Source organism: Sander lucioperca, chromosome 9 (assembly GCF_008315115.2).
Source record: "Sander lucioperca isolate FBNREF2018 chromosome 9, SLUC_FBN_1.2, whole genome shotgun sequence".
In the NCBI taxonomy this organism is placed as follows: Eukaryota; Metazoa; Chordata; class Actinopteri; order Perciformes; family Percidae; genus Sander; species Sander lucioperca.
This window is the reverse complement of record NC_050181.1, coordinates 2,741,162-2,768,259: the sequence shown is the minus strand read 5'-3', so window position 1 is coordinate 2,768,259 and position 27,098 is coordinate 2,741,162. Positions and strand designations below refer to the sequence as shown.

The following is a 27,098-nucleotide window of genomic DNA, read 5'->3' as shown; positions in this document are numbered from 1 at the left end:
TTACCTGCAAAGTCCAGCGCATCTGCTTGACTTTCTTCTCATCCTTGCATTTGATAACGTTCCATTTGTTCATGAATTTAACAGCGATACCTGCAGGGAGGCTTTTTTACATCGCCACATATTGTAGAGCTCAAAGTATTCTTTTGTTTTCCTCTGACATGCAGAGTCAGCAACAAACTGTGTGCCTCCTCCCATTGAGTTTTTTTTACCCAATACATCCCAATAAATTCCTTAAGAGGCAAACTCACTTTTGAAACTGCTGACGCTTCCCCACACCTCCTGTAGTCATTGTTAATTTCTTTATTCCAAAGCTTTTCAGTGGATGCAGCCTCCTCTGCTGCAGTTGTAACTGAAGTCCTGCCAACACACAGTAGCAAGTTTTAGGAAAAGGAAAAAGTTAGTCATTAACCTTGCTTAATGCTTTATTCAACAGTGTTTAAACCTCAGCTGCTTTTTGCTCAGCTTACATCTGACACCAGTTGAAGACAGAGTAAAACCATGAATGTGAATCCAGTGTGCAGGTATCTTTTATTTATGATGTTGTCTCAAGAACATGGTCTGTTATGTGGATGTTCTCTACTTTCTTGTACAGTCTGTAAATTGATCACATTATCTAAGATTAGTTTGGCTTCTCGTGTGTTCCAGGGATGAGGTTATGCCATGCCCACTGAAAGGCACCATATAGCTCTTCTGAATGCTTTTTCCATCTCTCGACAATAGTCACAATTGCTCACTGGCTTTAACTTTGAAATCCTACCATTTTCTTTAACAGGCTTCAGGTGTTGCTGGGATACAAATGACAGAACATTGAGAAACAAGTTATTCAGTGGTAACTGAAAGTAATTATGCATTATGGGATTTGCTTTTGTGTTGCTTATCCTCTGCATTTGATGTTTTCAACCGCCTTCTCCTTTTTTTTTTTTTTTGCTGCCAGAAATCTCCTCCAGAAGTCTTAATGCTCACTTACAGTTGTGTTACCTGCATCTCTGTTTATCTGTTTAAGCGTACCTATTTGGAACCAATTTGGCCCCATTACCATCTATAATATAGCTACCTATATCTAGCTATAGATACCATCTGTATCAGTTTTCTCTTCTCTTCTCTTCTCTTCTCTTCTCTTCTCTTCTCTTCCCTTCTCTTCTCTCAACAACAAAAATCATAGTGTTCCTGATGGGTGACTGGAGCACAGTACTCATGGCTCTGTTTTTATGTTGTTTATAAGTTCTCCTCGCTGTGTGGACACAGTGCCAGGCTAGTTGACAGCAATCTATGTGAAGTTATGTCCACTGATTGTAAATGAGGAAGCAGATTGGCCAACTACTGGGATCCACTTGTAAATGCAGAAGAATAATACAGTTACCCGGGATGTTCTGCTCTGTGTCATAGAGGTTTTGGGGAAAAGAGAGAGAGACCCATCATCTTGTTGTATTTTGACTTAGCAGTGTTGAAAACATGTCTTGGTCTGTCTGAACATAGAGTGCCACACACACACACACACACACAGTCTTAGCTTCCACAGTCTTAGCTTGTGTTGCATGAAGAGATGTGTTTGACAGTGAGGTGTTGTTGATGAACAAAGAGAGTTGGATAAAACGAATAAAATTGAAGTGATAGAAAGCGGGCAAAGAAATAAATCTGGCCAGCAGGGTGAGTCCGAAAGGTTGTTTGTGTTCCTATCAAATTCTCTTCATAAGCTCCACGTCTGTTGACAACTGTACACAGCGTGGAAAGGTTTATGTCTTTATCTCTCCATGTACTGTAATGAGGCATGTTTTCCATTGGGTCTGTGGTCAATTTATGTTCTGTTAACTTACTCACTCACTCGCACTCACATTCACATAATCATGATAGAGACTTAATTAGTGTAAAAAAAATGCAAGCAAAGCAAACATTTTATGGCAAGTAAAAACCTCTATTCTATTAACTGTATCCTTTTATCTTTTTTCATTCAAGCAGGAATCTGACATTTTAGAGACAGTTTTGCTTAAGACCTGCTGTCAACATGTCATAGCCCTGTTTAGTCTGTTAATGTTGATGCAATAAGTTTTTCGCCCTTTTCTAACAAGCCCAGATAGTTGTGGTTTGGCTACCATGAGCGATTTAGGACAACAACTAAAAGATTTGGATTTCTTCTCTTTGGTAATTACAATTTTAACCAAATAAATACACAAGTCAAAGCAACCTAAGGATATAAACACACATAAAGATTGTTTTGGCAAAAATGAATTTGATTTTCAGATCAACTTTAAGCAAGATGCACAGCATACGTAAGTAACTAAGTAATGAAATGCGGAGATATTTGACCTTACCATTAAGCAGTAAATGCAGTAAATAATGGTATACTTGTCCAGTAGTTGATTAAGTATTAATCAGGTTTTAAATCAGCTGCCCATCTGACCGCTAGACAGTGACTAGACATTTTCTCCCTGGGTGCACTTAGTGTTTAGTGCATTTGTTGGCATCAGGTGTGTAAAACTCTCAGAAGCCATTGCTCTAATACAGCCTATGTCTAATCCCCGTCCACATGTGTGTGTATAACTGTGTTTGTGTTTGCTTGCTTGGTCGCTGGCCCTACTGGCCTACTGGCCTGTGTCTGCGTGTCTCAAAGCCAGCATGCCCGAAGTGATCATTAAGAAGTCTGCAATTGAGCTATTATCTCAGATTAGTGCAAAGATGCTCATAGAAAGAAAGGGAGAGAGAGAGGGATTAATGTGGGGATATAAAACATCACTCAGCCTCAACCCCTTGCCCCCACTCACCATGTATTTATCCCCCATTCCACTTGGTTTTTAGTGCTTAACACGTAAAAGAACGCACTCATTTGCATCATTTTAAACATTACACCTCCCAGAAATCTCAGAAGTAAAATAATGTTATATTTCTCTGAGGATACTTTTAGCAGTGTGAGTTGCCTCATGAAAAATGCTGTTTTAGTTCAGTTGAATCATTAAAATATTGCCATGGTATTAAAACAACAGCATAAACTGGAAATCTGTGCAACACTGGTTTTTAAACAGAATACTCTTCTGTGTGGTTCAACACTGGATTCTGGTCTTAAAATTGATGTTTTTAAGTCAACTAACGCATCATTGTGCCTTTATTTGAATCTTGTTTAAAAGCTGTGGGGAACATATTTAGAGCTTTCTTGATTCTCAATGAACGCTGCAAAATATGTTCCCTCAACAGCGCAATGGAGCTTAGAACACTAGTAAATGTCAAGTAAAAAAGCGGTTGCGGACGTCAAGCAGTTAATTCTTTCAAATATTCACAACACTTGACAGTTGTTGTAAAATTATAAAAAATAAGGACAGTCTCTGCATGCATCTGGTGAGATGTATATTTTTTTTATGAGTTGATAAAGTGATGTGTCTACTAGAGGTGTGAATCTTCACTGATCTCCCGATTCGATTACGATTATCATGTCTTCGATTCGATATCTCGATGCATCACGACGCGTCAAATACATTTTTCTGTTAAAGCCATATAGGATATTTAATTCATAGCTTTTCAAGCTTCAAAAACAAAACATTGTGCAGTGCTCTAATACTAAATAAACTGGATACATAAAACTACAGCACTGAGCACATGGCACTTCCTGAATGTGCAAAACATAACAGAATATGTAAACAGAAAGGTTGTTAGGCATACATTAAATTGTAAACAGAAATAATCGATTATGGCCCGGCCGATTATCGATGCAGCATCGTCCATGTCCACGATTCGATGCATCGATTATTTGATTAATTTCAACACCTCTAGTGTTTACACATGGCTATAGTTTTTGTAACAGGGGTGGCAGTGAAATAAACCCAGCATGAAAGTCGATAACACACATGCTGGCTGTTTGAGAGAAGCTGCTTGCTCTGTAAACCAAGGCCTTGGGGCCACAGGCATCCAGGCACACAGCGCCTTTTCAGAAAAAAACAGACCCACAAGGGAGGATGTTGGCCCACATTGCAAGAACTGTGGTGGCCCTTTGCAACTTGTGATTCATTTTTGTGAAAAATGTAATTTCATGTGACTCAACAGGCCTGCTTGTGAATTTTTGCTGAAGGCTCCGGGGATGTTTGGATTGGTTGAGTGTGGCTGCGAATCTCACTTTATTTTGATTTATCTGTTTGTGGATGAGTACACACACTCATCACAGACATACAGAGGACATTATGCCACTCTGAAGTCAAGCCAGGGTAACAGAGAGAGTCAGAAGCGCGTGTGGTAGGGAATTGGAATGACGAGCAAATGGCTGTGACACAGCAACCAAAGCCCTCAGTCTCTTTATTTTTTTTGATGATTCAGTGTGGCTGGATGAATGAGTTCCACTCATAGAAGTAGCAACAATCACCTTCCTCTTGCACAGCTAGACAGTGACTCATTACATTGCCACCATCACAATGTTAAAGCTTCACATGCAGGTCATCACTGCCTTGAAATCATTCCACCTGTCTACATGTCTCCACCATCAACCCACCCCTCAGACCCATTTATAACTGTGGCTGCATTTCTTCTAAAGGGCCAGACAAAGAGACTAAACAATGGTCACCTACTGAAGATGTAGTTACAGTTAGGGCTGAAAGATTTAATAATTAGTAACTTACTTACTCTGTAGTGCTACAGCTATTGGCTATTTTCATTATCAATCAATCTGCCATCATTTGAAAACCTGCTCAGTTTTCTCATATACAGTGCGTTTACATGCAGTTTAAAAAAAAGATTATGTTCGGGTTAAGGCAATACCCCGATTTTTGTGTAATTTTTTGATGTAAACACCTTACCCCGGTTAAAATCAGAGTTCTCATAACCAGGTTAACAGACCTAGAGAACTCCTTTCGTAACCAGGGTATTCCTGAATGTATACACCTTAACCGGAGTATAATCGGGTTAAGCATATGCGCATGCTCCAACTGCCCCTCCCCACTCCACTGGAGTATTTTTTGACCTGGAAATAATAGAAATTGTTGCTATGATATAACAAAACAGCGTTGGCCGAATAAGCAGCGGGCCATTGGCAGCAAAGAGCCTACGGTCCATCTGTTTTACTTTCCGCCGAGGCAGCAGCGGACACCAGGAGATGGCTAAACAGATTATCCATCTCCGGGGCTGTCAACGCTGTTTCTCTGCAAAAAAGTGGAGGGACCGAGCAGCCCCCGCTGCGGCCCCAGGCTAATGTTAACGTTAGTTAGCTAACGTTAGCTTGCTAATTCCACCCGGCACTGGGCGACACTGGTTACAGATAATAAACCAAACAAAGTTGTCAGAGGAGAGAGCTGGCATAACCAGGTTACTGCTGTGCATATAAACGCACTAAAAAATATGATTGTGCAATACCAAAATTGCAGAATCTTTCCAAATGCTGTCGCTTAAAACTTGTTCTTGTTGTTGCCTTTTTTGAAATTTGAAATGAAATTTCTTTCCCCATCATTTAACCTTAATCACAGTGTAAGTGGAGCTTTAAATAGATTTCCCTGTCCCTTAAAGGACAAAGCAGATCTCATATCAGGAAAGGTCAGTCATGCCTTTAATTTAGAAAGCTTATATTTAAATCATAGTCTATATAAGAATTTAATGCTTATTCAAGAGATACACCCTGACTGTGTGCATGTTACAGCTCAGTACTTTGGCAGAAGTTTGCCTGAAAGTGGTAGAAAATATTACGCTGATAGAAAGCAGAGCAGTGGGAAATGTTAGCTGGCAGATGGTTTCTCTGAGTTGTGCCTGACCTCATGTGCTTTAGGGAGGCATATTGTGATCAAAGCGCAGCAGCTAAGCTCTGCCTAGAGATAGATATGTTTTAAATGCATAGCCATCGGCCAGTCACATGCACGCACAAATATGTATGCACATAGGCACGCACAGTCACACACACAGGCTTCACACTAAAAGATACTTAATAGCTTGACACAAATACATAGTATAGGATGTTGTATTGGTTTGTTTGCACCTATTGTACACGAAAAGTGATGTAATCGTCTGTGACACGGATCACCAGATAGAGAAGAAAAAGAACAAGAGCGATGGAGGGTGGAGAAAAATAAAGGGAGAGGAAGAGAAGGCAGTAGAGAGGCGGGCCAAGGAGGGTGTTGTTGTGGTACGGGTGGTGTGGGTGGGAGCAGTGATGAAGAGTGCTGCAGTGTCATTGATTTCAGAGTGGTTGTTTTGCAGTCTTATTGTTGTGATGTAGATCAGATAAAGGGTAGCAAAAGACACAGACAGCCCATTAAAAATCACCTGTAGTCTCTCCTTCAGGAAGGTCAAAGTTGAGGATGTGTTTTCTGTCTTATGCCGCACAATCTGGAGGTTATCATGTATGGAGTGAACAGAAAGAGTATCTACAGAGATAGGTAGAAAAGCCACCACAGCAAACAAAGAAAACCAGACAGCAAAGAAAGATGAAACTCCTACTCTAGCCAGAGTACAAAAGTGAAACCAATGGTGCCCGTTTGGTTTAAATGAAGACAAACAGAGCATCTTTGTAGGAGGCTCCAACTCGCTGCAGAGCATCTGCTTGTCCTATCCGACAGCTGGCAACACCAGGCACACATGCAGCATTCCTGCTCTACTTACAATGCTGCATTTTCTGTATTTATCAGTCAAAATGGTAGCAAATCAGGCTGACTTGTATAAACGACATACACACTACCTTTTGTAAACTCCAAAAATATATAATATAAAAATATAATTTGGAGCTTAAAATTTGTATTATTTGTTGCAGAATTATTGCACTATATGCAGATGTTGCTTTTATTGTATCCACCTGTTTCACCTCCTCCAATATCACTAAATCTACTGTAGCTTTTCACTTGTATTGACCCTCAAAGATCTGTTATAGCAGAAACCTCACTCCTACATACTGTACAGTACAGTACCATGGCCTACTTTGAATCTCGACACCACATGTATTATTACAGGGTAGAAATAGCAGCAAAAATGCCCCAGAAAAACCTTCATTAAATTGCCTCATGCAACAGGATGCTGCTATTGCAACTGAAAGCTACAACTTATTTCACACTGTGCATTGTAAAAAATGTCATGATCTCGACATTTATGTGCAAACTTGCATTCATTTTATGCCAGGGGCTTTTAAAAATGGCTTTGAAAATGCCGAAACTGTGCCAACAGATTCAAGTGGAGTAAAATGACTTCAAAATCTTAATTCAATGGTAATGTTATACTGCCAAATCTCACTTTTCTATAACTTTTAGAGTCAATGCCTATGAAGAGGATTGCTTGATCATTGCTTGATCAGTCTACCCAGTACTGCGTTGAATAAGTTTTGTGTTGTGACATTTTGGTGTTTAGGAATGTAGACAAATGCTACTGTAATATCCATCAGACAATTTGGCTACAGTAAGATTTTATGAAAACAGCTTATGAAGCACTTCACTTCTCTCCTATTAGTTTAAATGAGGCAAACCGAAATACTATATCCGATGTGTGACAAATGTACCATGCTTTTAATGGAGCCATTTGAGCTTTACATGCATGAGAGAAACCCCAGTAAAGAGCAGCAGTTGCTGTGTCATGCTTACTTTGAGATACAGTGTAATTTGTTCATACTGATACTGTATTCAGCACATGCGTATGTGTAAAGTCTTGCATTGCAAAAAGGAAGAGATCTGTGTGTTTTGACATTAACAATTAATAATTAACATGGAGTATTTACAACGTCACATACCCTTCTAACCCTCAGGGCTTCAAGGTACCTTCAAAATCCATTGATGAAGTATTCATCTAAGGCATTACTAGCAACAGCTTCTGTGATGGGCCCACCCTGCAGTAGTTGCATTGTGCTACTTTGCTAACATTCAGCAGCTTTGGTGGTAAGAGGGAAGCCTTTAGTCACGGTCTGAGTAATCTGTTTCTATGGTGGGTGGCTGCTGGACTCTTTGATTGGACAGCGGGCCTTTGGTGGGCCCACACGAGAGGATATCAGCCCTCACAGAGTCCATCAATAGCTGTCTGTGACCATGCTCCTCCTGTCTGACACCAGTGTGCTGTTTATGTTTGTGGGAGACAAGAAGTAAAAACTAAACTAAAAACAGACAAAGCATGAAGCTTAAAACAGAAGGTCTACTCGCACACTTGCAGAAGTGGGTAAATGTGCTTGTGAATTGTGTTTGCATACAACTGTCGGGTTATGTTCAAAAGCAAGCAGCAGTTGGGACTAAAATCTGGCTGTGTCTTAATTACGATTCCTTCTTGCGAGGGGCAGATTTTCTAGACCAAGAAATTTGCCCTCAGGCAATATTACAGTTATGTTAATTTGCGTCTGCAGTGGGAAGTGTAAAATCCTGCTCCCAGTCCCTTGTCACAGCAATTTGAATGCCCTAGTCTTCAGGCCAGTCTGGGTCTTTCTACATTGTGTTTTGTGTTATTGGAGTCAGGTCTCTGCAAGAAAGAGAGAGAAGGAAGGAGAGAAGAGAGATATGTGGCTCATTCTCTTTGCAGGGTAAAAGGCTAATCTCCCAATTCCCATTACAGTCCCTCGGTTAGTAGACAGACACTATAATCCACTGTGGCACACATTTCCATATACAGGAGTGACTGTTCTGTAGGCTCTTCTAATGCTTTTGGCTGCCTGTGACTTAGAGTGGCAAGGAACTTTTAGCATGTTCTTCTTAAATCCAGACCTATTGTAAACTTAAGATGCGTAATGGAAGACTGCTCGAAAGTAATGAGATCAACCCTTTTAAAAGTTTAACTTATTTTATTTTCTGTGTTGCGTTCAAAAACAGCAATGTAGTGACATACTTTAGGTTGCCCACAAGCACTTTAATAGATTATTTTATACGTTCATGATCAGCAGTCTGAATGCAGAGAAATCTCAGAGACCCAGATACCCATGAAAAATAACTTTTGTAATGGATCATATTCCCCATTTACACTTGTGTCTCATGTTTATATAAAATCCAGATGTGATTTATTTTACCATTAGCCACATATGTATATACAAGATTACAATGTTAGTCTTTCCAGTATTCTAGCATCGATTTGTGTTTCCCTTTACCTTAACTTGAACCTAACCTTAGCCCTGACCCCAACCAGATAATCTCCTCGACACCTATTCTTAACATAACCTAAAGGCCCTGACACACTAGGCAGATGGCAAAGAACTAGTGGCGACGAAGCCTGACTTTGGCGTCACCTTTCTTTGCCTGTGTCTTGGCCAAAAACTTGCACTTGAACACACCCCAAAGACTACAGCCGACGGCTAACTACTACTTATGCTCTGCGCTTGTGTGAAAAGGGAAAATGGATATACAAACCGTTGCTATGATACATACAACAAAACAGCGTTTGCGCTAATCAGCCAGCAACAGCACAGAGCCTACGGTCCCTCTGCTTCACTCCCCGCCGAGACGACAGCGCTTTGGTAAAAGCACAGGGTAACAGTTTTCGAAAGGGGAAACAGACGTAAGACATAAGATCTGGCTACATGCAAATCAGGGTTGACCCTACACCAGTCCAGGGTGGTGATAATGCTGAAGGTGTACATATACGGATACATAACACCAGAAGAGTTTAGCAATTTAGTTACATCCAAAAACTGTTTAGTTAGCTTGCCAACAACTATCCAGAAATGAACACAAACACATGTGGGACTTGTATTGATAGTCAGTGAGCTTGTAGTTTTGCTCATCTTCATGGGCTCTCACTCACTCCCTCAAACATACAGATTATTCAGTGGTTGCACTGATCAGGGATCTGATAAACCCTACAACAGCATGCTACACCTTCTATATGACATGTTAAAATTGCTTGAGGGGCTTCCTTCCTGTCGCTTTGTATGTGACAGGAGGACGGATCATTTGTGTCACACTAGCTGATACTATCACATGGGACAAACTGTAAGTTCCCACACTTACTGACATAGTAACACTTGGGAGGAGTAAGATTACGTATGCGCCTTGGAGAGTTGGATATATTTACACCTTTTCAACATCTGGCTACAATGTGTCTCATTTGCACCTTGGCTTTTTAGCCACACTAGTAGTGTGGCTCTAGGGGTCCGCAATGCTGGTCAGTCATTTGGTAAAGCAACCAATGGAACATTGGTAGAATTGGTAATGGAAGACACACAAAGTGTTTAATTGGGGTAACATTTTCCCATCACAAATTTATCTTATAATTATAGACCCACCGGCTCATTGTTGCAGACTATATGGATTGTGTCAGTCAGGTCTCAATGATGAGTGATTGCATTTGGTCCTGCAGTCATAATTACTTTTGCCAGATGGATAATAATTGTTAAGAAGAGTGTCTCCTGTGTGCAGCTACATTGAAGTGAAGGGGGGAAATCACTTTGGGATTCTCCTCATTAATTTCTATTCATCTGATCGCTCAGCAGTGCAGACTGTCATTTCTGAGTCATACTTGTTCTCAAATTGCTGTAAAAGAGGGTTAAAGGCTGTTTTTACAAATTCTGTAAGGTTGGATAAGAGTGATTTGAAAGATTAATGTGTGTGCCCGTGCAAAAGTACAATTTGAGTGTGTGCTGGAGCCCAGGCACACTTCAGATGGTATTTTGTAACCCTAGATGTCTTGAACTCGAGATGTCTGGTAGTCAATCTTTTAAAGCGTATGTTCATATGAGTGCATTTGTGCACTTAGTTAATCAGTAAACTTGCACCGTTTACAGTGTTGTACTGTAAACTCACAGCGCTGATATCTTCCCCCGAGATCCTCTATGAGGCTTTGAAACTTGTCTGCTTCTAATCTGTGAACTGGTGTGTCAGACTTTAAAGTAAGTTGTATCTTTGTAGTGAAAGCTTTTATTCCAGATTTCTTCTGTAACTTCAAAACTAATGAAATGTACAGGCGGTGATAGCCTAGATGTTGAAGATTTGGTCTTGAGAGTTTGGAGATTTGAGTTTACTTTTTGGAAAGTTTAACACCCTCCCTTTCTCTTCCTAAATTTCTTTGAGTATTTGCCTTAAGCAAGCTTCTGAACCCCCAGCTGCACCACTGGAATTGCTTAGTAGCTGATACGCAGTACAAAAGACTACAGTGAAAACTTGTGATGCAAGGCATTGCTGAGATGTGTGTGTTGTCAAGCTTCCATGAATAATTAAAGGTTACAAATCTGGAGTCTAATCAATACATCTCTAGGGAAAATGTCTGGGTGGACTGCTGTGACAAGATATACAATACCTCAGGACTCAATAACACACAGGACATCTCAAAGCAGAAGGGTGCATCCTCTGCAGAGTGTAAAAGTTAAGTTCACAGGAATTTTGGTTTGAACTGCAGACTGTGGTGTTTCAGGCCAAGCAGAAGGAGCATCTGGCTGCTGTGTAGATTTGGATTTCCACTGGAGCGTGCAGGACAAGCTCTGGATGGAAAAGCAGCAGTGAAGGTATCAGCTGTTTGGCTGAGAGATCCGTCCTCGAATTATGTATCTCCTTGTTTTCTACCCCACTTTATTACCAAAAACTGTGGGGCCGGTGACAAACTGCACCAACCAGCTGGTCTTCTTTTATTTGGATGGCACTTCAGTTGGAATGTTCCCAACTTTAGATATAGACTTTATTGTATATATTTGACAATGTATTATCATCTGCAAAGTTAGTTTCAATGATGCATTTGTTTCCTTTAGCAAAGACTTTGATGTATGAACTTGGCAGAGAATCAGGCCTTTATCAAAATAAAGCTTTCAACATTTTATCTTACCACAAGAGGCCCGTCCATCTGCATAACAGGATTAGTTATTAGGAAGTTTCCTGTTTTGCTGCTCCTTTTCTGATAAAAGAAGGATTTTGGGGGTGCAGGCACTAGCTTTAGCTGTGGAGAAGTGCACATTATCTGACCTTTGCCATGGATTTAGAGACAGCAGTCGGGACTGGTTCCTGCAAACACCCGCTGTTAAAACCTTGCCTGCTTCCGCCACTGCTCGCCATAATTAGATTCCTCTGCCAAAATTCTTTTTTTCTTTTAAATGAAATGCTCAGTAATTGCTTGGCTCTTCATCACAGCTTTTCATTTTTTTAAACTGTTCTTGCAGAATAAGTACAGAAACATTGCCCTAGTTCACACAGGACATTCAGTCATTGGTGCATCAGCCGATTCTAAGCTGAAACACCAATCTCTGTCAACACATAAAACAATGCCTTTGATATGGGTGTGAGATGATAAGGTGTATTCCTGCAGTTCTCTACCTGCTGCAAATTGGTTGTGCTGTTAACTCCCTTCATCATCACCCCCGTCACATCTGTGAGGTTCCTGTCATCTGTTTCTGGTGACGTTTCTCTTGAAGCTATGCCTTTCAAATCTCAGTGTGTGTATGTGTCTGTTCTGACACCCCTGGGGTTTGATTGTGCTCCTTGCTGAATCATTAGCAGACTACTGAATTTCATGCAGCGAATACCCCAGAGTGCAGAAGCTGTACCGCCAAATAAAACTGTATAACCACTTGTACAACAATTGTTTCAACTCTATAATGAGATGTAAAATTCCTGGCTGTATCTAAGTTAGACTTTCCAGCAGAAGTAATAATTACAAAGGATTACTTGACATTACAGCTGGGTTGCATCACTGATGCTGATTTATTTTTATTTAACCTTTATTTAACCAGGTAGGCCGTTGAGAACGGGTTCTCAATTGCAATGGCGACCTGGCCAAGAAAAGCATAAGCGTGCAGGACAACATACAGTTTCACATTCAATACAAAATAGGAATACAGAATACAAAAGGCTACATAAAGTGCAGATTAAGTAGGCATTACAAAGTCGGTGCAAAGTGAGGTATAAGTAAGACGAAGGATATGCGAAAGGGATATGGTAATAACACAATATACATGAAAAGACAGTCTATAACACTGCTGAGATGTAGTGAAGAGCAAATTATGATCTAGTTAGAGGTGTTGAATCAGTTATAACGCAATATATATGAATAGGCAGTCTATGTAAATGCTAGAGTCGAAAAAAGAGAAAAAGAGTCGATATACAGTGCAAATTGTGGTCTGGTTAGTGATATAGGTCAGTAATAACACAGTTAACCGGAATAGACAGTCTATGTAGATGGTGAATGTAGTGAAAGTCAATATACAGTTGCAGTGCAAATAGTGGACTAGGTAGTGATGTAGATCAGAAATAACACGCTATGCATAAACAGACAGTCTATATAAATTCTGAGATGTAGTAAAGAGTCAATATACAGTTGGTGCAAAGTGTGGTCTAGATGATGATGTAGATCAGTAATATCACATTATACATGAATAGACAGAATGTATATAAATGCTGAGGTGTAGTAAAGATTCAGTATACAGTGCAAATTTCAGGTGTATTTTTTTTTTTTTAAATACCACATGCAAGCTGTAAAGGAGGTACAGTACACTCTGAAATGTGCTGTATAGGGGTGCATCGGATAATTTTGGATCAGCACACAAAAGGCGGGACAATATTTTGTTTTAAAATGCTTTCCATTTAATTCTTAAAGAACTGTCATAAAACACAGTGCGTTCAAGCCAGGAGCAGAGTTTGCGTTCCCGGGGAAAACAAAGGATTTTCACCCTGGAAATGCGTGTTCCGTGTTTTAATCCAAACCACGGTCTTGGATTGGTGCCTAAACTTAACTGTTGTCGCCGCATAACGCCCACTTTTTGTCGCCTAAACTTAACCGTAATGTCCGCCGAAACGAGTAGCACCTGTGCCCTATACCCAGCTCAAAGACTTCTATTCTCGGGTAACTCAACTACCAACTGCCGCTGATACGACGGAGCTCTGTAGCCGGCGGCACGGCTTTTCGAGTTCTTGCGCTCCTCCAGTAGCCATGACCGTCTCTATCAACTGCTTTTAACATGCTCTGTTCACGTGAACACGAAAATTGCGTTTCCTGTATCTTTTCACGGCAACCCTCCATAAAGATTTATCAGCCTACTTTAACAGCGACAGTACAAATTTATCGGATCAACTATGGTCCTATGTGGTTATCTAAATCATCTTCCTCTGTCTGTTCCTTTCTCTATTCTGACATTCTGATCTCATATATTCATAGATATGCTATGAATCAGTCATATGGGCACTATTTATATGTTTACAGCCTTGTTCTTTGCTGATGAACTTGATGCCTTCTTGTTAATATGGATACCATTCTACAGAATTTTGCAGAAGCAGGTTGATGCATGTCACCTGGCATTTCTCTATGGTGGCTGTATAGTAAACACATGATAAGCACTAAACATATGCAAGTATTGTTAGCTAATGTAGGTCAATTCATTGTCTGACTGCACTCATCTCATTCAGCAGCATAACATGAGTCACAGCGGCCCTACAAGATGTTCAGAGTGTTTCTACATCAACCAAACACGTCATTGAGCTAAAAACAGGGTTTTATTGCTTCCTCCTCTGTGTTTAATACAGTTAATAAATGGCCATGTCTGGTCAATGTATTGCAATGTATTTATATCCATTATTGATCATTTGATAACAAGCCAGAGTTATAATAGGTCTAACTTCAGTCATGTCCAAGCACTTTAAGGCCATGATCTTTCACATTTCAGTAACTTAAATTAAATTAAATTAAATTAAATTACAGTTCCAATATGGGGTTAGGAGAGTGAACAGTAAACAGTAAGCTGATATCAATGAAATAAAAGGGTTAGGGTTAGGGTTTAGCTTGTTTGACTGTGTGTAGTGTCCTCTGCAGCTTTGGTCTGCCCTGTAGTTTGTGTAATGGAACAGTGTGTCCCAGTAAATATGCTAGGCTGTAGGATGAAAATGTTAGCATATGCCTGTTTATCAACCATATTTTGCTTCTCTAAACCAGCAAACACAGGAAAAAAGTAGAGTAGCAGAAGGGCAGACACATGGTGCAGGCACCATGCGGTGAAGGGCAGGGACATGTGTGTGTATTTGCTAGTCAGAGCAGTGGCACGCTTTTTTTGTAAACACCAATATGTTATCATCTCAACAGTATTTCTCAGTTTTATTTCACAGCTTTTTTGTTGTGTGTGTGTGTGTGTGTGTGTGTGTGTGTGTGTGTGTGTGTGTGTGGGTGGGTGTCGGTGTGTGTGTGTGTGTGTGTGTGTGTGTGTGTGTGGGGTGTTCGTGTTCACCCCCATGCATGCTCCATATGAGCATGCAGAGCGAAAGGAAGTGGACCGTCACATGAGCATTAATAAAAAGAATTTCATTGAAGCTTGAAAACAGTTTGATAAATTGAGACTTCGGAATGTCGATGTGGCTCAGCGGTGTCCTGTTTGCCTTGTCACAGATGTCGGTGTACAACCACCTGTACTACTGTCTGATATTGCTCATACTTCAGACATCGAGGTAAATCTCTTGGGGTTTAGCCAAGCTGATCCAAACTTGGCTTCAGTATAAATCCCTCTCAGGCGGCCTTGAAGGAACTAAGGAGCTCTGCTAGCTTACGCTGCCCAGTCTCCTCCTAGTCAGGAGGTGTTTGTGCCAATGTGAAATATGTCTTTTAGCAGGCTGGGAGCTATAATTAGAACAGTATGTGTCTTTAGTTAGTACACAAGGTCAGAATAAATGCTGGGCAGTGAACAGCAGCAAGTAGCCTCCCTTACCTCTGTCATCCTGAATGTGTTGTGATGCACACCTGATAGCAGGCTTTGTGGGTCACGTAAATATGGCCGTGAAGTTTATCTTTTTTGTGATTGTTATTAGGCCTCAGTACTTTTTTGGGGCACATTTCAGTGTTGCTGATTTAATGCTATTTTTATTAAGTAATGACGATGATGATGAGGTTGTGTGTGAGATAAAGATATGAGGTGGTTTATCAAGGCTTTACGGTGCTGTTCCAAGCAGGGTTGCACTCACAACAGTAGACTAAGAATTCATTTACACACGTGTACTGTTAAACTATCTAAAAATACAATATATGTTATAATGCACACCTTCCGGCCAATTTGACTCAAGTTAAGTCAATTTGAGATGGCAACATTGAGATGGCAGCAACATTTTTTCAGGGATTAACCGTTGACTGGTTTAGTTTGTATTAACAAAAGAAGGGTTGAACACAGGTCAGATAACCCTGGGCTGACCCTGTTTTTTTTTTTTTTTAACTTTTAATTCAGGGGAGGTTCAATGAGAGGCAGCCTCTCTTTTGCAGGAATGACCTGATCACATTCACACAGTTACACATTCATACCTGGAAGCTGCCCAATACAACCAAAGTCTGATCTGCTGGCCACTGAGCAGCTCCACTGGAGCGGTTGGGGTTAAGTGCCTTGCTCAAGGGCACCTCAGTGGTGGTAATGAGGGAGAGACAAGCGCTGTTCTTTCACTTTCCCCACCCAGATTTTATCCTGTCGGTCTGGGGATTGAACGACGACGACCTCCCGGTCACAAGCTCGCGTCTCTAACCTTTAGGCCACCACTGCCCACAAATTGTTATTTGTGTGAAAGAGCTATTAGTGACTTCCAGACAAGGGGGTGAAAACTCTAAAGGACACCTTTAATTTACCTATGTGGAGCTTCTACTGTAGGTATATGATAACAGCGATATATTAAAATATAAATTAGATAGACAATCAAATTGGCCTAATTAGGTTCTATAATCATTCGCTAAAGCAGTTTCAAGAGCAGCTTGTCCCAAGTCTTGTTGATGCCATGCTGTATTTTGTATGCTACCATGATATCCCATTAATTTAGGAAGGTTAAGTCATTTGCATGCCGGTTTAAGCCAACCGGATACATTATGTTTCCTGCTTCGACAACACTCCCCTACTTCACTCTGAGCTAATGAGGCCATTTGTCTTCTAATGCACAGGAGAATGTGCTTATCACTGCATTACCTATTAAGCTTATTGTGGCCTCCAAATGGAAAGAGCTGTCATTAATATCCTTCATGGTAAAAAAAAAAAAAGGTTTCTTCAAGGGGTTAGGGTGCTTGTCTGTGTGTGCATGTGTGTGTGTGTGTGTGTGTGTGTGTGTGTGTGTGTGTGTGTGTGTGAGTGAGTGTGAGAAAGTCAGATGACTGAAGGCAGTCTGCTGCTCTGCTCTTGAACATCACTAAATGATTGAGTGAGCTCAGTTCTTGACAGGACACATTAAAATGTACATTCAGGAGCCTTATACTCACACATACATATTCAGTTTTCATCAGTCAACGATCAAGCCATTTGAATTTGTGGCCGAGGCTTCTGGGTTTTGTAGTGTTTAAGCCATCCACCATGCCATGATTTGATTTCTCAGAAACAAAGCTGAAATAATTAAAACTAGTTGCTATAACAGAAACCTATATGACTACTAGTTAATAAATTGATTAACTGGGAGGGTCTCACATTCCTGTGTTAAGTCATTTTGAGAATTAAAAGATTTTTTTCAATACAACATTGGGAAGAATACTTCCGTAGCAAAGTGGTGGACTGACCAAACAACCTACAGACTGACATTTTCATCCCTAGAGCCACACTGCTAGCTTGGTTAAAAATGTTAAAAGCTGGTTAAGAAATCAGAATTACATCAGTGGGGAGCAAAGCTGATGTCTCCCTATCTGTTAATAATAATCTAATCAAATAATATAAACCTCAACATCAACCCAACTTTACTGCAAACCCATACTTTAAATAGGTCTACCATAGACATGAATTGTGTTTAAGAAAGATAAAAAGGATTAGAAGCGGTGAAATGTTGACAACATCGGCCCCAGAGGAGAAAGCTCCAGGTGGGGTTGTCAGAGCGTGGAGCTTCTTCCCACTGTACCTCCTCCAGGAGACATAACATGGCTGGGTGAACTCCCCTGTGCAGGGCCTTCATTCTGTCTGTGTCACATCACATTAGCAATGCTCCCGATAGGTTACTCACACAACACTGAATCACTGTTGTTTTTGTTTTTTCTTAGATTTTTCTCAAATGCACCGGAGCTGTTTCTCTATGTAAAAATCTACCACCTATCGACCAGGAGACTGTGTGTGTGTGTGTGTGTGTGTGTGTGTGTGTGTGTGAGAGAGTGTGAGAGAGAGAGTTTACATGTGCAGTGCATATCATAGAGATTAACGTTGAGTAGGTGCTATCTATAGTAATATTGCCCATTTTATTCAGTATCACACTTTCCATTAGGATTCCATGAAGCATTATTACTGTGTATGCCACTCTCCATCTCTGCTGCTATTACTCACTTCTGCTATTTCTCTGCTTTCTATCTAAAGGCTCATCTCATTCTCCTGTCACTTTCCCCTTCAGCCCCCTCCATGAGCCTAACATTTTAAAACCTCTCCTAATTAAAACAGAAAGTCAATCCAAGCAGATGGTATGAGTTGGCCTAGGTAATTATTGCCTTGGCCCCTGTAGACCTTGACTCAAATGAGTAGCAAACTCAGTTGGATTGGGTAAGAATCTCAGTTTCTTGTGGAGAGAAACTGCATAACGTGGGCACATCTGACCTGCAGAGGCCACGTACAGATGAGCGGGAGATTTTTAAGGTCTTTGTCATGCGATCAAGTAAAGTCTTAAACATTGTCAACCAGCACATACTGCATTGCCTTAAATCTCAATTCTGCCCTCAACTCTCTTTTTGTTCATCTCATGGGAGTCCGATTAATTAATACATTTAATATGAATTTGAATGTGTTGTATCTTCCAGGATTTGTATCGTATGAATCTAATTATTCTGTTATCTTTAAACATCAACTTCAGGGTCTCTCGTGTATGTGTGTCTCTCTCTCTTACAGCGCCACACCTACTTACATGAGTGATAACATATGCACGCCTTGTGTGAATACATGCTTGTCCGTGTTATAGGAAACACCTAAATTTGTTGTTTCAAGAAAAGTGAACACACCACTAATACGTTTATACACTTGAGGGAGGTGTTGGTTAAAAGGATGTCACAATCCTCGTTTGCCCCATAATCATCTTGTTTTCACCATTACCAAAGGCCCACATTCCTGCTCTCTAATGAGGACACAAGTGGCACTTAAGCTGCACTCCAGAAAACTTATGTGCCTAATGTGATCTAAGAAAAACAACAATCAAAAATGTGTTCATTATTTTGTGGTGGCAAACTTAGAGGCTTAGGATTTAGAGAAGGGAAAGACTTGATGGAACAAAGGTAGGAGGGGGAATGTTTGTCTCAGTAGTTTAATGGGGCCAGTTCATTACGTTTTGCAGAAAAGGCGAGAAAGAATGTTATATGAAATGAAGTGAAATGAAACAAGGGTCGCTGATTGTGGTTACAGGCTAAAAACACATTTACCGCTGAAAGGCATGTCCTGTTAGAGCGACTTTAATAGACATTTCATAATTTCTTGTCATAGCGTCAACAAGCCAAGATGAGCCGTTATCGGTTTGACTTTGGCACTCTGACACAGGAGATAATTGAGAATGGGGCAATTAAACAAGATTTAGAATGAGAGACAAGCTGTTTCTAATCTGAGTGCTTCTCGGTGGCAGGCTATCCTGTACCTTAGCTGCTGGACTGCAGTAAAAACTTACATTCACATCATAGATAACACTTAAGTGACATATGCTGTAAATGTGAGAACTAAATTTCAGTGGGCATTAAAAGACAGCCAGAGAAAACTAGACAGAAAACGTGACAGAAAATGGGTCTATAGCTGGACATGTTTCCTTCACTTTTCAAAATCCCACTTTTGTCCTGACTACATTTACAGGTTTACAGTTTGATTGACTTGACTGAACTGTCTCTAAGCAGTCAAGTCCTTACTGTCCAGCTGTCATAATAATTGAGGTCTATGTTGATAAAAATACCTACATATATATTGTTGGTCAATCAAAAATGAGGTGGTAAAGGACAGTGCAATTGATACAAGAATTGATTTTGTAAAGACACAAATTTAACAGCATCATCTTAAGTTTGAGTGTAAGGTCAATACACACTGCTACATTGTAACTAGTTTGCTTTTTTTGCTGAAAAGATTTGTCCGAAGTCACAACCTTTAGATTTACAAGCTTCTGTTACAAGAAACCAAGTGGGGCCAGCAGAAACTCCCATCTGAAGTGAATGCAGCTTAAAAGCAATTCTGACATTGGGAAGGTGTGGAGGGAGGGGTTTAATCACCGATAAGTAGTACTGATGAAACATACTGGCAGCTTAATGGTAACTTTACAACACAATACAAAGTGTGGATGTCATCATCTTGCTCTTCTATCATTAGTCCTTGCCATTTTCCTAACTATTCCACCATGACAGCAGTTGATAAGAAATGACTTACATGTTCTACCTTTACTCAATGGTGCAACCCATTTTGACTAGTTAAAGTATAACTCCTATACCAAGTTCAAACTAATGCTATTGAACTTACACCTTTTTGCTCTTTGATACCAAGGTTGAGAAAGAACAAGAGTTGGAGAAGTAAGAGTAGTGTATCAGCACAGAAAAGATAGACTCTTAAAAAATCCCTGCCTGCTCTTCTACAGCCCCTTAGGTAACCTTAAGCTCCCTGCACATCTCAAACCCTGTATCTAATTTGCAGCATCAGAGCTAAGATAGAGCCAGTTTAGGAACATTTGGGGCTGTATAACAACACCAGAGAGCTCAGCTGAGGGCCTTTTAGCCGGTGATTTATTAGACCATACGGCAGGTCCTCTTGGAGTAAAAGGCTGAGGAAATCGAATGGCTCTGACCTCTGTCTGCTTCTGAGTCACTGGCCGAGCATGCAGCCTAGTTGCTTCAGGTGGGGAGTGTGTTTTTTGTGCGAAACGTACACGTTACTCTCTGAACACAGTGGGTTAGCAAGATTTGGGTAGCAACCGTGAGAAGCTCTGGGCTGTTACGTGAAAGTTTTGATCACTCGGTTTTCCTTAACTCCTTAAACGGGCCTTTTAGTGACATGTTTTTGATTTCCAATTCTCAGCACGCTTGACATGTTTATCAGCCTGTGACCTTGCTGGCGTGCTGCTTTCTGTGGTAAACAGGTTTTGGAGGTAAAACGTTTAACCTTCCAGAGCCTACGGTGTTCAGCAATCAGCATCCATTTCACTGCTCTGTGATGGAAAACCTGAAGGAGAGATTAGAGTTTTGGAGAACACCAGATGAAGGAAGGGGAGGGGTCAAGAAAACAGGGAAAGTAGAGATAATTAGTGAGGGATATGGTGAGAGAGAGCACTGGAGACGGCTGCATAGGAATACTGTGAGAGATGATGAGCCTGATCTCCTCTGATGAATGGGATGATTGCCAGGATTCAGATAATGTGACCAGTTTCATGACAGCGATTAAGCCCTACTGCAGACTGACTATGCTCTCACCCTGTCTTATTGTCTTCACTCTTTTTAATTCTCAGTTTTTCTCTGTCTGTGTTTTTTTTCTCTCTCTGTGAGCAGCCAGGAAGACATGTGCCCCTGCAGAGTTCGCCTGCTTAAATGGCCAATGTGTCCCGGGACGTTGGCGATGCGACGGGGAGCCAGAGTGTCCCGATGGCTCTGATGAGGCAGAGGAGACCTGCAGTAAGTGAAACCATTTGGCTGCTCACATCAAGGACATCTTAAAAGGATACTTCCAGTCTATTTCAAGTCTTATTTTCATAGGCGTGACCATGGTTTTGTTATGAATATTATACTCTCCAAAGTAACTGCTACAACGTCTATCAGGGCTAGAACCACAAGTGGTCAGACCAGACCAAATTATAACAAGTCAGCGGTTTAGCTACATTATCTACACCAGTGTAATCTATATCACGACGTTCCACTTCCGGGATTGCTCTTGCTCTGCCGGAAATTCCGCCGGATGTCACTCTTTTCGGATGTCCGTTTTCGGATATCCGCTACCTTCCGCTTTCTTTGTGTTGTAATTTTAAACTCCTGTCGATTTATGAGGACTATGATTAACTGCTCCTCAGATCTCTGCAGGGTAAATTCAGACAGCTAGCTAGACTATCTGTCCAATCTGAGTTTTCTGTTGCACAGCTAAAACAACCTTGTACACGTTACACCAAAACAAGTTCCTTCCCGAGACTATTTTGCAGCGGCTCCGTGGCTCCGCTTGGGGCTTTGCGCTGCCCAAGACTATTGTGATTGGTTTATAGAAATGCCAAAAACAAGAGCATGTTTTTCTCCCGTCCCGGATTGCTGTGTGGACTCGCCAGACCCTCCTCCGCAGCGCTGGGAAGAAAGGTCTGGCAATGTGAGACTAACCCCAGTGGGTCCCAACCTGAGAGGGTTCTTCCATACACTGTGGTGGATGTTTACCACGGGCAGTTTGGATATACATTTTATCAAACTGCTTGTGCTTCTTGCCCATTGGACTTTTTTTAGTGATGTCACTGCGTTACGAAATCTCTTTATTAACTTTATTGATAGAAATCATCTGGAGCATCTAAGTCGCACAATGGGTTACACTGTTACAGTTGATCAGATTTTTTACACTAAGAAAAAAAGAAGAAGCTCTGGCTGGCTGGTGGTATTTTGCATCTGGATAAGTTGCCCCACCTTCATCTCATGCGTTTTAGACAAGATTTAATTTGACTCTCCTAGGACCTGTATTCAGGTTGCTGATTTACCTTGTTATCTCGGCCCCGGCGGCCGTTCAGTTGCCTCGCATGCCTCCACTCGCCCACACACTTCAATACTCTGCTGTCTGATGAAGAGTGCATAGAAAGGCCTCGATTGCCTCTCTGCCAAGCTGTTAGAGCTGAGGATCTTTGGCTGGCTCACTTATAGCCTGTGCCAGTCTAGCGCACCCACACACAGGCCCTGATGGGAGTTAGGTGAGTTGACGTCTCTGCAACCAAGCAGGGGCTTGTGTGTGGGAGGCTTGAATCAGTTATTAATTGTTTTCTTTCTATCTCAAATGCTAATTTAGTTTTCTCCCATGGCTGCTTGCTTCTCTCTTGGGGTTACAGATATCAGATGGAGCTGAAAGCACTGCATTGATAAATAATGATGTATTGGGGAAAAGCAGAGAGTATCCACTTACTGGAATATAGCTCCAGAAATTTGTTACACTGAACGTTTTAACTCCGCCAGGCTTTCACTGGGCAAATGTTATGCTCACTGTAACACATTTACAATAAAACAATATATAGCACACTGCCTCTATTTGCGTGGCAAGCTCTGCCATGCAAATAGAGGCTATAGTGTAGGGGGCCAAAAGTACACAAAGGCAGTACTAACGTTAACTGCCCGATTGAATAAAAGAACCATGACTTTGCCATCAGGGAAAGGCGGCAGCAGCAAATGTTTTGATTTTGACTCTACTAAGTTTATCTTTCAAAAGAAATTATTTCTCATCATCCGTACATGGTCAGAGAATTTTAATGTTATGGAAAAATACTTAAGATTTGAAGCCAAGTTTTGAAGAGCTTTGAAGTGCATAGTGCTCATCTTATGCTTTTTGGCTTTTCCCCTTTGCTTTATTGTGTTATATATCTTTTTTTGTGCACGTTATAGGTTTACAAAGTGAAAAACCCCATGTCCACCCCAAAGGGACTTACCATCTTCTACAGAAAACACTGTTCACAAACTGCTCCAAACAGCTCTATTGTAGTCCAGCCTTTACTTCCGTGACGAACGTGCGTCACTTTGTAACACATCACGTTATAATGCTTGCCTAGCTGCTAGCATGGCACTCCCTCATGCTCTGCAACTGACTAGCTAGCAGTGCTTACTGCGCATGTGCGACTCCCAACAAAGATGGTACAGAAGTGAGATGCCTCACTCTGTAGCTAAAACAGAGAGCTCAACACACAGGGTGAAAAGAGGAGCTGCAGGAATGTGCAGTACAACAAATATATGGTATTTTCTGAAAATTAAACCACATAAACCTATTCTGGTACAACCTCTAAATACAATTATGAACCTGAAAATGAGCACAATATGAGCACTTTAACAGTCGTGCGTTAAACTATTTCAGCTTGTGTAGGCCTATCAGTGCTTTCTGAACAACAAACTTTTAAAAATACCGCGATAATACCAAAAACCGTGATAATTTTGGTCACTATAACCGTGAGGTTAAATTTTCATACTGTTACATCCCTAGCCTACATATGGTCATAAATACGTAAACAGTCTATACAAGACGCCGCAGTAGGTGCAAAATGTGTAAGTGACGTGTTCCAGGAAAAAAACCTAAATAGCCAATAGACTAAAGAAGACATACATGAACAGGTGTTTTGAACTTCGGTTCGAGTAAAGTGGCAAACTTTTTGAAGTCAATCGACTCACACTTGCTTTTATCTGACACAGTCATAATCAAATAGGAATGCCGCTTTCTTCCGACTTTCAGTACCGCCATGATGCCAGGCGAGTGGCACGGACATGTTGTGTTCAATTTGACAGGGAATGTCAAGACAATGGAAGACATCGACAAAGACGAAAACTAAGGACATTTACTCGATAATTTTATTTTAGTTAGTTTTGCAAACAGACATTACAGTTTTAGTTTAATTATCGTTTTTTTGTAATGCTTCGTTTTTATTTTTATTTCAGTTAACGACAATGTTTTTTCCCACCTAGTTTTCGTTATTTCGTTCGTTTTCGTTAACGGTTATAACCTTGATTCACACAAGTCATCTCCCAAAGATCCATGTAAATGGTAACTGTTTATAACTTACAGCAGTCAAGATGGGCGGGAAATGAATCAAGAAAAAGCCAAACAAATCAGAGGCTATTCATTCTGGTTTTGGTCCATTTTATTGGCTGTGGATGTGTGGGTTGGTTTGATTAATAATATAGCAGCCGAGCAAAGCCTCTCACATCTCCCCCAGAAAGTTAAGTGCGAAGAGGGAGACACAAAGGGGTCCCTAAAAGATAACAGTTTATATTGGAAATCCAAGATAAATGAAGGAAGGATGATCTCTCAGCTGTAGACTCAAGAGATAGATATCTAAGCCGAGAAGAAAGTCATTTGTATGGAAATCCCTTATGTATTTTTTTTTAATTTCTTTTTGCAAACAATAATCGGTATAGATTTTCGATTTTGACACAATTTGCCAGAAATATCGTGGTTTTGTTTTAACCAAGTATCTTTTTAGGTGTAGGGTAATAATTTATCTTTTAACTGGAAACATTTATGTCCTCCTCCTCTTTCCTCCATAAAGGCGAACTATAGTACAGGTAGTCCTCACAACTGTGCAGCCATCCTGATTATGTGTTCCAGACGACAAGTGTCAGGTCGAGGCTGTTGTCTGAATAGAGGGATTGCTAATGAGATCCACTTAATCACAGCTGCCTTTCAGTTTGAGTGGATCCAACTGTGCCATAATCACATTGAAGAGAAAAGAATAGGCAAAAATGCTCAAAGATGGACATTGTGCGAATATGCATGCAGCATCTTTTAAACAACAGCAACCAACCTACTCGTCGTGGATGGCTCGCTTATTATCCGTCTCGTCTCACTGGTAAATCACCTGCCTGTGCCAGCCACTTGTTAAGATTACAAAGCTATAATGAGAACTGTACATCTGTCAGGGAAAACCTCTTGACGTGCTGCATTTTTCTGATTAGACTGGAAATGCAAAAAAACAGCCTCTGACATGACCATTTAGCATATCCAGTCTGAAATGCCATTAGCATTTCACTTAACAGCCCAATCCCATGCAACACTTCACATTAAAGTCAAAAGCTACCAAGCGCCACGCTTATCAATTAAACTTAGCTAAAGCGGGGATTGTTTTGCTGTTTTTAACAGCAGACGGAAGGGTGGAATTTCACACACGCTGCATCCAATCTTTAATGTGATAGAGATATGAAATTTGCCATTATGTAAATAGCAGAGACCGGTGACTGCACAACCGTTTTACACGGGTTAATTACATATAGCACAGCGTACACCTTAATGCATCATGCTCCAGTTATACTGAAGCCTGATAAGTCAGGCTGTGCTCTCACATGCAGACAACACTCATCTTTTTCTTTCATTCAATTTGCCCCCCAACTCTCCTGTACTTTCTGTCTATTTCAGTTCCACATGTGCACAAACATACAGTACACACTCACATTTGCACACGCACACACTCGGCTAAGGCATTTAGGACTCGGTTGCTGCAGACATCTGTGCCACAATCATTCTGGCTCACTGAGTGGATTCCCAATTACACGCTGGAGTAGCGTTACACTGCGTTGTTAAGAATTCAAATTTCGGCCACACTAAGTGAGTTACTCACGAGTGCTGAAAAATGAATGACTCTTTGGAGAAACATGTGGAGTGCCAGGGTTCATAGTTTTTGTATTAGATTAATGTGTAATCATGGAGGAAGTGGGCCACTGCAGCCAGCTGTGCAGAAGCTTCTCTGCTCCCTGGCCAAAGCAGTGGCATTTTTCTTTGCTCTTAGTTGCCCAAGTTCCTTTTTAAGGATTTAGGGGGTGGGGGTTAGCTACTTGACACTTTCTGACTAAATTGCAGAGTTCAGCTCAGTTCTGCATGTCAGTTTGTCCTTTTCTGCTTGTGAATTCATTTCTAAGAGTTGACAGGCATGAGGGAACTTCATAGTTTCATCTTTCTCAAGGACTCTTTTATTATGTGAGGACATGACCCTGAACTGGCATATTTCTTTATTTTTATATGGCCTATTAAAAAAAAAAGGTGGAACTTTTCTTTTTAAAGCCACCATTTTGTGTTTTCAATTTGGTCTTTTAAGTGTTATATAATTTGTAGTGGATTATAGATATTTCTCTGAAAGGGGTTTTGAAGAAAACTTCCTCCTATAAACCTCTTTGTAGATTTTGAGCTTCAAACCCCGTGAAGCTTTTTCTTAGGGAGTTTTCTTGCTTTTTTATTGACTTTATAATGGGTTTGTTTCTTGGTAAATATGTTTGCATTGCACATTCTGGAAGCTACAGTTCTGTGTGTGTGTTTCATCAAGTCATGTTTAGATTTCCTTTCATGCGGAGATATGTTACTGTAGGTGTTATTAGATGGACTGTTTGCAAGTAAATTAAATGTAGTAGATTTTTTAAAAAAAAATCCACAAATTTGTCAGGTTTAGTAGTGATAAAGATATGTATTGAGGTGGGATATTTTACACAACAATTACACAACAATAACTATTAGATGACAGTAGAACTCCATCTAATGATTACAGTACTGTTGTTATCTGTCAATTATTTTTTGTGTATTAAAATATAGAAACATGTCTATCAAAATGTCCTAAAATAATTTGTTGATAACCCAGATTACAATCACAAAAGACAACAACAAAAAAATCCTCACATTTGAAAAGCCGTAACAAGGTAATGTTATG

At 40.6% G+C, this 27,098-nt stretch overlaps 1 protein-coding gene across 4 annotated transcripts in view; it reads left to right on the top strand.

Annotated features, from left to right (window-relative positions):
- Window positions 1-27,098, top strand: part of LOC116045786 (low-density lipoprotein receptor-related protein 8-like) — a 78,277-nt gene that overhangs the window by 3,778 nt on the left and 47,401 nt on the right. For all 4 annotated transcript variants that reach the window (XM_031293646.2, XM_036005278.1, XM_036005279.1 and 1 more), the window contains exon 3: window positions 21,244-21,366. In XM_031293646.2, coding sequence (XP_031149506.1) covers window positions 21,244-21,366 — 123 coding nt within the window. The remainder of the gene's footprint in view (window positions 1-21,243; window positions 21,367-27,098) is intronic.